Raw genomic sequence first — 16,652 nt, 5'->3', positions numbered from 1 at the left:
TCCGGGCCATCCACTTGGTGTCAGGTCGATATGAAGAAAAACACAAACAAGGGGCCTTTCCCATGGGGTTATTCGGGAGAAGTCGTTAACTTGGAATAGAGACATTCCTTTTGGAGCCCTTATTTGGTTTGAAATGATAATAGGGGGCTTAGGTATTGATCTGGTCTCATCAGTGGACTGCCTCTCATAGATCTCTGCAAGCACAGGCAAGGCAGATACAGAGGCAGTGGGAATGAGTTGCAGCCAAGGTGCTATGTCAACATGTCTATAGGCCTATAGCTATTATTGCTGCCACAATGTGTAATGTCCCCCCATACCACCTTCTAACATCCTTCCAACCACTACTGTAAACAAAAGGGAAATTGTCACTCTATTTAAAATCGAATTGAAAGTGAACATATCACAAGCTATTGCTCTGTATTCATAGATACTGTAGTTGTAGTACAAACTGTTCCACAAACATGTCTCATCTGTTGCTACACTGTTGCTATGCCAGTAAGAGGAAGAGAGTGTGCTGGCCCTGTGGTGACCCTTCTCTTGCCCTGAGAGAAAGGGAAAACAAGCAACATACTGTATTGTAGGCTGAGTTATTACTTGATAAGGAGCTGTCATTTCAGAGGCATTTTGAAGTCATTTACAGTGCTCTGAAGAGGCTTTTATTGTGCCACTCTTTCTTCCCCCTCTTCTCTTCCATGTCACAAAGCTGTCTTTGTGTGTGGTGAGGTTGTCATAGGAATCATTTTTATATGCACACATGATGGAACCTATTATTACTTCCTATACATTTTTTTAGAAATCATCCATAATTATAAAATTACTTTTTGTAACTGACAGTTGCCTGGAAGGTTAATGCTATGCAGGTTAAAGTATCCTATGCACTTCCATACATATTTATATAGCTCATATTTTCAGAATTTGTATGTTTCTACATTCTCTAAATATGTGATTATTTGTTAGTTGATTTTCTGAAGGTATTTGACAAGTGTCAGTTGTGTTGCCGTAGGCTGCAGTCTGATCTGTTTGATGTTTATTGCCTTTGGTGTGGGTCTCTCGCTCTGAGATGATACCAGGGCCCTTATGTGAGACCTCTGTAAGGGAGAAGTTTGATGCTAGCATATCCTGCAGCTATACAGTCAGGTGACCCTAGTCGGTGTGTGGGCTCTTGAAGACTACATGAGTCGACTGTGTTGGCTGTCTGGCTGCGCTGGAGAGGCAAACACTAACGGTTTTAAGAGTAATAGATGGGATTTAATTGGGCTGACTTTGCTTAGAGACCAACAAGTATCACAGTGTGGTAGATCTGCATCTCCGGGAGGGGTTCATACTCTAACCAGAGGCCCTCCTTAGAATAAACACCAAAGTGTTATTGTCCACTCTTTTCATTAGAACACTCGAGATTAGATCATTTGGTTGCCCTGATGAGATTCACTGCAGATAAGATTTTCCGATACTTTTCTATAGCACAATATACTTCAAGTTTCACAACTATGGAGCAGCACTCCACAGTCTTCAGATACAGTAGTATGAACTTTCCTGAGAAGTGACCCTGAACAACTACAATATGAAGAAGTGTAATCATAGCAGATATATGCAGAATTATTTGTACCACACCGTGAATATGTCTCTAAACTACAATACAAAATAAGTATAGTATATTCATAAAGAGACAGACCAATACCACGCTGGACGAGAATCATGTTGCCACAATTAAGAAAAGATTCTGAAGGCCTCAATTTATCGATGCACGCTTTAGAGCCCATTATGACGATATGGACAGTAATCCTCTTCAATGGTACATCTCAGTTCAGTGAGCTCAACAAAGACAGGTTGTGTTGTAAAGCTCTGCAAAGCAGAGAAAAGACAAGACATGGCTGATTCCTCATCTCCCAGTTATAGGATTTACTCTCTGCCTATGGGCCATGTGACCTTGGGCACTGCCACTATATATTTCACCCAAGAGTGATGTTCCATGGAGAGACAACTTTTTACAGTGCCATGGTGGTAGAGTAGAGATATTTTATGATGCGGCTCCTTATTGTATGACTGGCCATAAAAAGAGGAAAACTCTTTGAAAAGCTTTTTCTCAGTAAAACCAGAGGCAGCGAGAGGTAATTATCTGACTAAACTTTTTCCCTGCGGTTAGTCACAATATCATGCGACTGGGGGAGGAAGGCCTGATAAATAGCACCATGCCTCACAGTTGAGTGAAAATGACAGTGAGGCGTTTTCTACCCATCCCCCCCAGCCTCAAAACAAAGCGAGACTCAAATTCTCTGTGGCACTTTGGGAGAGGATATCGCTTGAGTGTGTGCGCTCTGAGCTGTGTATGCAGGGGACCTTGAGATCAGTTAATTTCATTTTAGAGCTGTACTGAAATGCTGCTTTTCCTTCTTCCTGGTTGTGCTTGTTGAATTCCTCAGGGCCATCCTAGCCCAGGCTCCTATCCCCAGTGCTGCTTATCACTATACGCTGCTGTCGGAAGCATATTTCCACACCTCCACTATATTACTGAAGAACAGAATCCTGTCTCTGCCAGAGGCTGCTTACTTACACCCATATGGTAAATAGATCTGGACTATTCTCACAGATTAGAGTTCAGGCTTTAGAGGCAAAACTTTTGATCATCCATATCAGGGATGGGCAACTTTGATGGGGGTGGGGGCCACAAAAAATATGAACTCATCACGAGGGTCCGCAGTGGCTCGCGGGTCTGTGTACTCACATCCATACCCATACATGGGGGTCCTAAGGGAAATTCTGTTGCGAACAAAACATTTTAGCGGCCTCCCTCTTGACAGCGGAGAGAGAAAATTCAATTTTTAGAGTTCATTTCCTGCAATTCTGCACATTTTGCCATGGTGCGTAGTGAAAATGTTGCTATTTTAAAGTGAGTTTGCTGCAATTCTACACATTTTGCCATGGGGTGGAGAGAATATTTAGCAATTAATTTCTACAACTAATTTCATGCAATTTTACTAATTTTGCCGTAGGGCGGAGAGAAAATTTGGCAGTTTTACAGCTAATTTTCTGCAATTCTACACATTTTGCCATAGGGTGGGTGGAGAGAAATGTTTGCAGTTTTTAATATGATATCTGAGTGAGAGTGACTAACAAAATCAATGGGGGCCCCCCCGGTCGATAATTCGACCATGATTACTACAAGCTTAGATAGCTGGCTAGACTAACTTACCGATCAAAAATGTTTTAGCTAACATAGGCTAATTTCGAAATAGCACCTTGTGTATTCTACTATTCTAACTCTCAAAATTAAGACCCCGACTGAGTTCCTAAAAACTGGGGGGAAATTGATCCGCGGGCCTATGGGCCGTCAGTTGCCCATCCTTGATTCATATTATATTTCTGTTTACAGAGAGTGCCTGTGGCCTGGGGCATACTCACGCATTCACACACACGCACAGCACGTATGCACATACACACGCATACACACAGCTATGCACTATCATCATCATCATCCTCCTCTTCCTCCTCTGTCTCATCTTCCCCCTCTTCAACAGAAGCAGCAGCATCACTTGTCACTAGAATAATAAACCATTCAATAGTCTAACCCCAAAACAAACGACATTTTTATTGTACTCAAAATCACTCAGCAGCAATCATTTTCATCTAATTTCCTCCCCGTTTATGAATTGGTAAATGTAAAATCTTCAGAGCAATTTGGCTCATGCTGTTGCTGTCGGACAAAGCAGCTCCCTCTATGCTGAGTGAGAATTGAGGGGAGGCTATGGTTTAATTGGTGTTGAAATACATTCAGTTCATACACTCAGCAGCCCAGCATCTTTCTGAACGTCATGAGTATGCTTTCAACGCCTCAGCGTTCATTCTTCTTTCAGAGTCAGAGCAGTACAGAGAATATTTTTCAGAAGTGCAGTATCCTTTTGAATACAGGGAAATAGTCAATTTATAACACCACAAACTCCAGCAAGATGCCTTGGTTTTGACAATTAGTTGCCTTTCATTGTATTTTGATAGCAATGATAGCTTCCTGTTACCATAACCTCCGGGAGAATTTGATAATAGGGCTACCATCTTCTGAAGGACCTCTTGTTTATTATGATTTGGGTCAGAGGAAATCTACAGTGTTGTTTTGTCAATGTTTTTAGAGGTCTAATAGTCTGTAGTTTGATTCAAGTGAATTACAAAGGTATGTATCATTTATATTCCGCTTGTGTAGATTCTGCCTGGCCCTAGTCGTCTTGGACAAGGTGGAATCTAGTCTTGGTCAGGCCATACTGTATACTGTAGCTTGCGTCCTTCGAAATCATGGGATCCCTACTTTATGCTCAAGGACCATTGACTCTCATTCAGAGTAACCTTGCAGTAAATGCTGATACATTATTCATCCTTCTCACTTACCTGCAACCCATTGCATTATTCCAACCTTATTCACTGCATCTAATTTCCCAGTTTTGCCAAGAAACATCATGCCGGGGGCTATAATCTATACCTGAAATGGATTTACTTGGATGTGATTACCATGTGCCTGCAGACACTGTTATTTATGACACAGGGCCTGCCTCGTGTCTGAGCAGAGCGCCATGTAATCTGTCATTGTCACCACATTTATTTCACTCACTTTGAATGCAGGCAGCTATGAGAGAACAGCAAAATCTGATGAACACTTGACATGGGAAAGAGGAAGAGGACAGGCTCCCTGGCTCTCTCCCCAATCTGTGGCCCTAAACAAGACAAGCAGAGCCATCCAGTAAAAGTTGAACTCTTTAGATTGCTGCTCCGTTGCCCCTATAGGAAGGGTAACTGCTGCATTGCTCAGTTTAGCACATTTGTCCCGATCCACTTTGAGAGTTAGTCCTCCCTGTTTCATCTCGGCTAAACGGTTGCTGCCTGCAGCGTCGATCCCTCCACTGCAAGCAGGTTAGCGTTTTTCATCATGAATCTTGTTCTGGAGGCAGCTCTAGAGTGGTCACTAGCTGGCAAAGCCACAAAGTCATAAAATCTGATTGTAAACCTAATCCTAACCTTAACTCTAACCTGAACCACACTGCTAACCCTAATGCCTAACCCTAACCTTAAATGAAGACCAAAAAGTTATTTTTTTCAATGAATTTTTACAATATAGCCAATGTTGACTTTGGAGCTAGCCTATCTAAGGGGAAATCGCTCAGTTTTGCCTCCAGGACAAGACTCTTGACAATAAACGGCAACCTGCCTACTGCAATTCCCCTCCCTGGATACCTCGATACAATGCACAGCAGCAGGTTTACAGGCAATGGACAGGATTGAAGTGTCATAAAAAGCCCATTCGGGTCCCCAATGTGTCGTAAAGCGGAAAGGTTTTTTCCCCCTCTGCCATGACTGCCGGTGCACTGTTCATTGCTCAGTAACCCCACTAGGGAGAGATGGCTCCCTGCAAGCTTTAACGCTGAAAATCGCTTCCTCGTGGATAAAGAGATGCTAGGCAGATGCTGAAAGAGTTTTCCCCAGCCAAGCATGACAAATGCCCGACTGGGGTGTTTTTTTCCATTAGCGTTTCTTAAAGATTCCTATAGGATGGAAACACATTATGTCCAACTGGGGAAGCAGGAGAATGAATTCGAATCCTCCTGCTTCAGAGCATTTACCTATAAGCTCTAATTGGGGGCTGCTTGTGCTGTGAATAATTTACTGTGGAGACAACAACAACAACAACAACAACAACAAGAAATTATTTGATTCAGCTCCATCTCATGTACTTTGGTTAATTATCTTTTTTTTCAAAGCTTTTCTCCATTCTACAGAGATTTGATAAAGGTGACTAATGGAAGTAGAATTCGTCCATCAGTAAAGTCCTTGATGGCAAATATATTTTCTTATTGCATATTTTCCTGCTTTTCCAACTTCCAACACGTACATTATACAGTATATGAGCTGAAATATCTTTCACAAATATTCTGCAGACATGTATCAAATCAAATCTAATTTTATTTGTCACATGTGCCGAATGCAACAGGCGAACCTTACCGTGAAATTCTTACTTACAAACCCTTAACCATCAATGCAGTTCAAGAAATAGAGTTAAGAAAATATTTACTAAATAAACTAAAGTAAAAAATAAAATGAAAAGTAACACAAAAAAATAACAATATATGATGACTAGAACTAGAATTGTTGCATCTAAATACTTTTAGCAATGTCCTTGATAAGTGCCTTAGTATTTGACTCATCCTTTTCTCATAGATAATGACCATCAGTATGGAAGTAAGGAGTGTGTCGTGTTACGATGTGATGGAGGCTCGTTCATCTGAGAGAGATGACTGTCTGTGGCTTGCTTTCCTCGAATGGAGGTTTATGATTCCTCACTCCTCACACACATCTCTCCCTCAAGCCTCAAAAACTCATCTGGACCGGAGTGCACATGCTCAGACAGACACTGTCTGGCCCTGGTCCTATTTGGGTTGATGTTTGGTCAGAGAGAGAGAGCATGATGTGCTTACCAAAGTAAAGGCCCAGTGTGTATACTGAGAGTAGCAGCAGGTAAAGTCATAGGCCGCCCTTCTCTGATCTTGTCAGAAGGAAAACAACTTGAGTCTGTCATCCAGAGAAAAACGTAAGGGAAGACTTATTGCTGTCCATAAAATATATTAGACTCACCTCATCCATCTCGGCCCAGTCACAATGACTTATTTTGCTCAATTTTTCACAAAGGGGAAATATAATTGAAAGTATTGATTGCAGTATGAATGTGTTGCCCGGCGATGAAAGATGAAGTGCAGCCCAGCTCTATAAGTGATCTGATTAACCCCCAGAATTCTAAATGCCCCTCTACTCCAACCCGGCTTTACCCTGGCTCTCCTGTGACATATTATGTCAAGGTACACACGCTGGGCACTTAGAGCGATTAGTATGGTCATCTGTTCTCTCTGGCCACGGCTATTATCCCAGGCTACTCACATTCCTCACTAACACTGAGATTATATTGCTGGCCACGCAGGGTAGTGGAGTGTGGGCTAGCCTAAAGGCACTCCAATTACTGTAGCCCAAACTGGATTCTGACTGGCTGTCTACCCCTGAGGGCTGGAGACTCAGCGCCAGGCTCTACTCTCCCCAGGCGCTTCTCTTAAAGTCATCAACAGCTTTGCCACCTTCACTGATGCTATGTGTCTGTCTACGCCAGCATTTACTGAAGATGATTGTTAGTCCTGACTACATGACACTTGGTAGTGTCTCGCAGTGTTGCAAGAGTAACAAGTGTAATAAATTACTCTGTAAGCAGTCCAAGTTTGCGATCAGCTCTTGCTGTTGTTTGCTGAAACCCTGTGGTCTGGTAACAACAAGCATTCTCTTCAGCCTACACCAAGCTGAGTAACTTATAATACTCGATGGGTTTAGAAACCCTCAAATACCATCTTGTTATTTTTTCTGTATGGAGGCCTTATCAGTAACGGTCTTTGATAAGGTTTTTAAACTTCTCCAGTTTGCCAATGACAGTGCTTTTGCTAAAAGCTGCAGAATTTTATACTGAACCTTTGAAGTTGTTGGTTAAAAAGGTAAATGTTTCCACTTATATAGACTGACAGTATTGATGGTGACTTCAAGGTCCCCAAGCAGTTTCTCAACAGAGAATGAGGCTTTTCATAGGCAAGTGGAAGAGCCTGGTCTTAAAAAAGCACATATCAAAGCACATCTCTTTTTTATTTTGTTGATACATATGGAGCATCTTGTTTAACGCTTTGCAAAATGTCATTTTGGGCTACTAGGAGTTATCAATAGGACTTCAGACTACAATTTGAGGATGGAGGGACAAATGTTAGCAAGCATTCTCTCTCTGTTTGTAGAGCAGAGGGGGCTTAATGTTAACATGCCTTTAGAGTTTTTCAGGGCATTTGCACAACAAATGCCCAACAAAATGTTCTTCTTTGTAGACCAGTCGCACATCAAGTGATTGCAAAGTGCTATTACTCTAGTTTGACACGGAAGAATACACATTTTTGTTTGTGTATATTTCCCTGCATATTCTCATATTCACTTTGTATTCAGTGGGTGTGTTTCTTGTACACAGCTTGTAAAGCAGGCTTGAGGAAAGTTTATTTACTATGATTAGAGATGTTAGTAATAGCATACACTCTGACGTGTTGAGTGTGCTGATGGGTGAGGCATGTGGGGAATGCTTGGCTTTTCCAAAGCTCATACGAAGAGACCCCACTAACTCTCTCTCTCTCTCTCTCTCTCTCTCTCTCTCTCTCTCTCTCTCTCTCTCTCTCTCTCTCTCTCTCTCTCTCTCTCTCTCTCTCTCTCTCTCTCTCTCTCTCTCTCACACACACACACACACACACACACACACACACACACACACACACACACCGACAAGTAGATTAAAACGCACACAGAGCAAATTCTCTGGAAGTTCATCATCAGTCATTTTCATACTTATCTGGATTCTCTCTCTCTCTCTCTCTCTCTCTCTCTCTCTCTCTCTCTCTCTCTCTCTCTCTCTCTCTCTCTCTCTCTCTCTCTCTCTCCCCTCCCTCCCTCTCTCTCTCTCTCTCTCTCTCTCTCTCTCTCTCTCTCTCTCTCTCTCTCTCTCTCTCTCTCTCTCTCTCTCTCTCTCTCTCTCTCTCTCTCTCTCCCTCCCTCCCTCCCTCTCTCCGTTGTTTGATAAATTATTTGTCAGGCCATGTAAAAGAAAAATAGAACAGATGCTTGGGTTGGGGTCTACTGATGTTAAGATTATGGCCATGGGTTTGGTGACTATTCCTTTGGAATTGAATTTAGTTACTATATAAACTGGTCCATGCACTTTCATTAACTGTTGCTGAGGGAGCTGAGGATGTTCTTTCAAAGTCTTTCTCTCTCTCCAATTTGCAGGGCATTAAGGTCTTTCTCCCTCTCATTCATTCCCCACTCTCTTTCACCTTGCTGTTTCCATCCTGATGTGGCATATCTCGTTGACTGTGGACAGCAGCAGAGACACAGCTAGATTAGCCACACAGGGAGCTAGGATTACTCTTCTTTATGTTCCTTAACTCTTGTATTACTTAACCTAGAGTAGAGTGTAGGAGGCCTCCCAGCCAGTCAAAAGGCTAAATCATACTACACTGAATCATACTAGGCCATTCAAAGTCAACTCTGGACCTCGAAGCCAGTTCCACTGCATTTTTTCATTGTTACCCTCTAATCAGGGACTGATTTAGACCTGGGACCCAAGGAGTGTGCAATTAATTATAAAGTAGAACATAAAACCAGCAGGCGCCGGACCTCATAGGGTAAGAATTGAATATCCCTGTACTAGGGCATACTAGTGCATAGACTGAAGAATCCAATGTCACCCACTCAAATTTAACCTAACCCGCTCATATTTCGCCGTGTTGTGGCTGCATTTCGCAGTGGAGGAAGAAGTTGAACTGTGTTCCTACTTTTTTGTGGTACTACCCGTAATGGTGTGATGCAGCGTCGAACAACCATGATAATCATGTATAATATGTTTTGTAAAGGAGTGAGATTGGTTGCTGAAATTGCTGTTTAAAGACTACTGTATATACCAACAGCCTGTGGGAATCCCATGGCCTATGTACAGTATGGACTGTTTAATCAAGAATCCGTGTGTGTCTAAGTGCAGGACAAGGTCAGCGATCCAGGACAAAATTAACAAACTTACAAAGAGGGAAGACGTAGGAGGACTATCCGTACCAAACTTGTAATTATATTTGTAGGCTCTAGCATTTCGCCCCATCCTAAATTGGTTTAGAAATGATTATTTTGCCCCCTGGCTGAGTATAGAGAGAAAATGGGGTGTTTCTCAATATACATACTACTGTACTCCACACTCTCATGCTCCGAGTGCATTCTCCGAGGACATTCTCTTGAGTCCGTTCTTGTGAGGACTAGAGTGTGGAGAATGCATAAAACATTACATTTGAGAAGCACTCGCACTCCCCCTACTGTATTACCTCACACACCCTACACCTCCCCATTCACTGAACCTTCTTCCAGCCAGGACAAAGGCAATAGAGACTAAACAAGATATACACAAAGCAAACGTTTTACCTCATAATTATCAGCTAGCTAAATGTGAATCTTATTAGTCTAGCTAGTTAAACAGCCAAATGACCTTAAACTAATGTTATGCCAGGTAGATGTCATTTCTTCATGGGTAGCTAGCTACCAATTCTTTGTGGCTAGCTAGCTAACAGTAGTTCGCCCTATTGACTTACTATAGGCTTGCAATCTACGGACACTACAGTGGGTATTGTAGGCAGGTAAACATACCAAAATTAACACAATGTATTTATTAATGTTTTCAAGATGCAGTATTGTAGTCAGGCAACGTATGAGATGTGAATGGGCAACATTTCATTCTGAAGTCTGAGTTTATTTTATCGCGCTTCAGCTCAAATAATGGCTGGCATTGATTTCAAGAAATATTGCGTCGTTGTTTTACGTGGTTGAATAATATTTCTGTCCATACTTTTAATTGAAGCTTGCATCAATACATGCTTTGAAATGTGTACAAGCGGAGTACGCATCCGAGAAGTGCCCTCTATGCTCCGTTTCGCATACTTTGATTTGCTCCGACCCTCCCATGCTCCAGATTACGTGCTCGGAGCACAGTAGTATAAGTATTGAGAAACACCCATGGTGTCTCCTATTGCCCTGGAAGATGTGGTCTTCACTGATACAGTGCATTCGGAAAGTATTCAGACCTCTTGACTTTTACCACATTTTGTTACGTTACAGCCTTATTCTAAAATTGATTAAATAGTTTTTTCCCCCTCATCAATCTACACACAATACCCCATAATGCCAAAGCAAAACCGTAATATTACATTTACATAAGTATTCAGACCCTTTACTCAGTACTTTGTTGAAGCACCTTTGGCAGTGATTACAGACTCGAGTCTTCTTGGGTATGACACTATAAGCTTGGCACACCTGTATTTGGGGAGTTTCTCCCATTCTTCTCTGCATATCCTCTCAAGCTCTGTCAGGTTGGATGGGGAGCGTCGCTGCACAGCTATTTTCAGGTCTCTCCAGAGATGTTCGATCAGGTTCAAGTCCGGGCTCTGGCTGGGCCACTCAAGGACATTCAGAGACTTGTCCCGAAGCCATTAGTGCATTGTCTTGGCTGTGTGCTTAGGGTCATTGTCCTGTTGGAAGGTGAACATTCGCCAAAGTCTGAGGTCCTGAGTGCTCTGTAGCAGGTTTTCATCAAGGATCGCTCTGTACTTTGCTCCGTTCATCTTTCTGTCCTGACGAGTCTCCCAGTCCCTGCCACTAAAAAACATCCCCACAACATGGTGCTGCCACCACCATGCTTCACTGCAGGGATGGTGCCAGGTTTCCTCCAAACGAGACGTTTGGCATTCAGGCCAAAGAGTTCAATCTTGGTTTCATCAGACCAGAGAATCTTGTTTCTCATGGTCTGAGAGTCCTTTAGCTGCCTTTTGGCAAACTCCAAGCGGGCTGTCATCTGCCTTTTACTGATGAGTTGCTTTCATCTGGCCACTCTACCATAAAGACCTGATTAGTGGAGTGCTGCAGAGATGGTTGTCCTTCTGGAAGGTTCTTCCATCTCCACAGAGGAACTCTGGAGCTCTGACCATCGGGTTCTTGGTGACCTCCCTGCACAAAGCCCTTCTCCCCCGATTGCTCAATTTGGCCGGGCAGCCAGCTCTAGGAAGAGTCTTGGTGGTTCCAAACTTCTTCCATTTACGAATGATGGAGGCCACTGTGTTCTTGGGGACCTTCAATGCAGCAGTAATTTTTTGGTACCCTTCCCCAGATATGTGCTCTACGGACAATTCCTTCGACCTCATGGCTTGGTTTTTGCTCTGACATGCACTGTCAACTGTGGGACCTTATATAGACAGGTGTGTGTCTTTCCAAATCATGTCCAATCAATTGAATATACCACGGGTGGACTGCAATCAATGGAAACAGGATGCACCTGAGCTCAATTTCGAGTCTCATAGCAAAGGGTCTGAATACTAATGTAAATAAGGTATTTCTGATTTTTATTTTTAATAAATTTGCAACAATTTCAAAAAAACTGTTTTCGCTTTGTCATTAATGGGGTATTGTGTGTAAACTGATGAGGGTTTTTTGTATTTAATCCATTTTAGAATAAGGCTGTAATGTAACAAAATGTGGAAAAAGGGAAGGGGTCTGAATACTTTCCGAATGCACTGTATATCCTTTAAACAATGTAAACTATGCTTTTGTCCAATTATTGCTCACACCATTTCAGTTTGGAGCAAAATTGAAAAACAATGTAACTGGGAATCCAAATAGCATGACTGACAAGCAATCTTAGTTGCTAGGGGGCTGGGAAGCGATGGAAAACATGGTTGGATGGGCGGGGTTGGGGGAGTGGGAGGTTGGGATTGGAGGCTCACTTCTTTTTGCTTCTTTTCCTTTTAATACTAAATGTATTATTACTTTTTAACTCTGTAATATGATCAAAATGATCAATACTTTGTAGTTATGTACCTTTTTATGTATAATTTTTTGGGTGAGTGCCAGCCCACAGGTAGAGTAGGAAAATAACTAATGTGGAAAATAACTAAATGAAAAGAATGAATGGAAAATACGATATGAACTGAATATGAAATTATATGAATTTATATTTTGTACCTGTAACCCCAGCCAACGAAAAAATTACAAAATAAAAATTTGGTCACAAAGAAATTATACAACATTTTCTGTGTCTAGTAGGTTTTTGGCTCCCAAATCATGCATGGATTACATCTCTCATATGTCCAGTGGTGGTGGTGGAGCAGATCTCCCTGTTTAATATGTTATAAGGCTCTTTATTCCATGTCCTCTGGGGTTAGGTTGTGTTCACTGATCTCAGGGCTGTGTACAGTGGGCAGGATTTGGCAAGCAGGTCAAGTATATGAAACAAATCATGTTTTCATTGGTAGAAACTGTATTTCAAAATCTGGAAGTTAATGTGATTTGTAAGAACATCAGATATGAAATCCTATTTTTGCCAACCCGTGGGGAATGGGGAGCTTTTACTTACTGCATTTTGAGCATTGGAAGATGAAGAAAAACATTCTATATCTAAATCCACATTTAGGAAGTGATTACAGCACTTTGATTGTAATGAAGTAGTTTTTGTGTCTCTATCATGGAACTACTGTATGTGAAAACTAAGACAGTGTGCAAACTCTCCCTGAGAGAGACAGAGACTCTCTGTGAGGTACACTCCAGCACATGTAAACATCTGCATGCTCTCCCTCTGTACTCAGCCTTTGTGTAACATCACACAGTATTCCTAGCCTACTTTCAGATAAGACTTGAGTATCAACCATTATTCAAATCTCTGAAGTGTCTCTGTTCAGACAGACAGACAGACAGACAGACACTGTGCTTTATGGCCCTCGGTATTCCGACCACAGCTTGTTGTGCCTGGTCCTCCAGGCTCGTCTTTGTCACGCTGCCATTGGCTGTCACAAATCACTGCCATGTCTCCCCGCCACATGGCCACAACGGGAAATCAATGGCCTCTCCCGGGATCCTCCATCAGACCAAATATCTGGAGCTTGATGGCGGAGGGAGAGAGAGGGGAAAGAGAGGGGGGGGGGGGCAGGGGGAAGGAGGGAGAGACAGAAGGGGAAGGTGTAGATGAGTTAGAAGAGGGGTGAGGGAGGAGGGAGGGGGCATTGAAACCCTGCTGGGTGTGTCGGGGTCGATAACAGGGTCTGGTTCAGACTCCAGACAGGAGGAGCGAGTGGAGGTTGTGAACCAAGTTGTTCAGATAGAGGAGAGGAGGAGAGGTGTGGCTGAGTTGACTAAGTGAGTGAGTAGGGTCTAACAAGGAACTGTGACTATTTAGTAAATTATTACTGTAGATCAGATTCGATTCCTAATCCATGTCTTCAAGTCTCTCTGTTTAACTGCAGGAAGTCATTTTACATGCTACTTCATATAGTGATAAATAATGCATGAAGGGGATGTCATATGAACATTTTGTAGCAAATAATTTCTTAATAGGACATTGTAATATAAATGTGTATGCCCAGGAGAGCATAGAGATAAAGAGATCGTATGTTCACAATTTCCAGTGTTCAGGACTTTGTCATTTGTCTTCCTTTTCTTACTAAATGTCTCATCCTCTCTCTGCTCTGCCCTTTGTTATAGAGGTTAACATGTGTATATAGTTAACCTCTCCCCTCTTCTGTGTTCCAGTGGCAGACAGCAGGGTGATTCTTGAGGGTCTACAGAGGTACGGCCCCATGCCAACCTACTTGCCCGTCAGCTACCAGGTCCTCAACGCCGAGGCAGCCTTCTTTCTGAAGGAGGCCAACCAGGACCTGATGAGGAACTCCAGCCTGCAGGCCAGGACCGAGCTCTTCTTCATCCAGCAGGCCCGCCGGATGCCCTCCATCAACACCAGCTATGGACCCATGTCTGTCCAGCAAACCATCCCCATGGAGCTCCTACAGAGCCCTGGACCCTTCAATGGACCCTCTTTCACCTCCCCATCATCATCCATCTCCTCCTCTTCTCCGTCCCTTTTCACCTACAACTGGAAGGTCCAGACCTTCATCATCAGTGAGAGGATCCACCCCAGTTGGCCCAAGGTGCAGGTGTTGTTCTATGTGGGAGGCAGGGACTGGGATGACTATACCACCATCCACAGGCTTCCCTGTGTCCGGATGTTTGCCTTCCACGAGACCCAGGAGGTGCGGGGCATGTGTCGTCTGAAGGGGGAGCTGGGGATGTGTGTGGCCGAGCTGGAGCCTCTGGCTAGCTGGTTCAGCCCCCCCACCGTGAGGCATGGCAGGCAGAGAGCTCCGGAGCAGGCCCAGGGCACCCCTGTGGAGCTATACTACATGGTACAGTCCACAGAGACTGGAGAGTGCAGCTCAGAGGACTTACGGAAGGGGAGTTCCATGCGCACAGAGCACCAGGTGCCCATGGGGTACTTCTCGGGGCCCACGCCCATGCAGCGCATTGGGAGCGTGCGTCTGTTCCAGCCCATGTCAGAGCTAAGGCTAGACAGTAACTTTGTGGTGATGGTGCCCTCTAGACCCATCAGACAGAGGGAGACGGTCTCCACCTTCCTGGCTCTCTCCACGCTGTCAGCTGTACAGATCTTCACCCTTAGGTGAGTTGGCCTCCCTGAGGCACAGTAAAGAATTTTGATAAAACCATTATTCATCCAGGAGGTCCCATTGAGGTCAGAAGACCTCTTTTACAAGGGAGATCTCACATAAAGCACAAACTGTGCTATTCTATCAAATCCCAAAAGCTTTTTTTTCCATTACATTTACAAGGAAATTGTATATGTATCTGTCGTCTCCATGGAGTTTTAGTCTTGGTGATACATCAAGTATGTTCACAGATCACCCTGTTTAGATTTTAAATGTCATGCTTGTGCAAGATATTCACCAGCTGATAATATTAGAGGTTATTTGATTCCCATGTAATCTTCTTTGTGAGAGGAAATAGTCAAACATATTGTTACACAGCTACTGAAATCATTCCTCCTTCTCATTCCAAGTATTTGAAATAAATATTATCCTCTGGAAACTTGTGTGGACTATATGCATACAGCTAGCTAATAGTCATTCTCATAATTATAACATGAATCAACATTAATAATTGTACCAAAAATATATATGATTTACATTCTACAAAGAAATATATTGAGCAATTTACAGCCATTTATTGCTGTTTGTTAAGACCTTTTGAATGTGCCTAACATCAAAACAGTCCCACACTGAGGAATAATTCAGTTGAACTGAGTGTGCAGCAGTAGAGGGAAGCTAGCTCGTTATTGATTCATTGGTCTTTGAGCATTAATTAGAAAGTGACAAAGCGACTGAAGACGTTCCATTGGCCATGCAAATTAAGGAAATATGCATTTACATTAGTGTACTTTCATGCCTGAGATCAGAATCACAGCGGAGGAAAATGCTAGTGAGCTCAATGTGGAGCTCTGACAAGGGGCCCATACCAATTAGTAAACCTGGGTGAGCAGGAAATCTGCCAAGAAGCCTTGTTGCTTTTTCTCACCCGACTGATGATGAACTTCCAGAGAATTTGCTCTGTGTGCGTTTTAATCTACTTGTCGGTGTGTGTGTGTGTGTGTGTGTGTGTGTGTGTGTGTGTGTGTGTGTGTGAGAGAGAGAGAGAGAGAGAGAGAGAGAGAGAGAGAGAGAGAGAGAGAGAGAGAGAGAGAGAGAGAGAGAGAGAGAGAGAGAGAGAGAGAGAGAGAGAGAGAGAGAGAGAGAGAATCCAGATAAGTATGAAAATTGAGGCAAATCCTATCTTGGTGACCTTTACAGAGAACCGAATCATGGAGGAGTGCAGCAACGATAATACACGGAGTAGAAACATCTTCACTCCAACCTTTTCTCTCCTCTGTGATCTCTCAGCCATTTGCTGGCATGTATCCAACAGTACAGATACATTACCAGTAACTCTGAGAAGTGTTAAAGATCAGCATAACCCCTGCTGTGATGTGGTTATGGATAGCATAACATTTCTGCGTTTCTGCATTAATAGAGGAATTGCCTGATAAAATATAGTTTGTCGACAAAATCTACATATTTAACTTTAAACCATTACACTACCTTAATACGTTGCCCCGTTGTGTGAGAATTTCCTAGTTACAGTGGTGTAAAGTACTTAAGAAAAAATACTTTAAAGTACTACTTAAGTAGAAAATAACCTCTCACTCAACG

General features: G+C 42.9%; 1 protein-coding gene across 1 annotated transcript in view; it reads left to right on the top strand.

The window, feature by feature from the left end:
* si:dkey-112m2.1 (transmembrane protein 132C) overlaps positions 1-16,652 on the top strand; it is a 243,809-nt gene that overhangs the window by 43,195 nt on the left and 183,962 nt on the right. The window contains exon 2 of the mRNA XM_041850784.2: positions 14,149-15,070. Coding sequence (XP_041706718.2) covers positions 14,149-15,070 — 922 coding nt within the window. The remainder of the gene's footprint in view (positions 1-14,148; positions 15,071-16,652) is intronic.

This window comes from Coregonus clupeaformis, chromosome 27 (genome assembly GCF_020615455.1).
Source record: "Coregonus clupeaformis isolate EN_2021a chromosome 27, ASM2061545v1, whole genome shotgun sequence".
In the NCBI taxonomy this organism is placed as follows: Eukaryota; Metazoa; Chordata; class Actinopteri; order Salmoniformes; family Salmonidae; genus Coregonus; species Coregonus clupeaformis.
The sequence above is the reverse complement of the archived record's forward strand: the minus strand, read 5'-3'. Positions and strand labels throughout refer to the sequence as shown.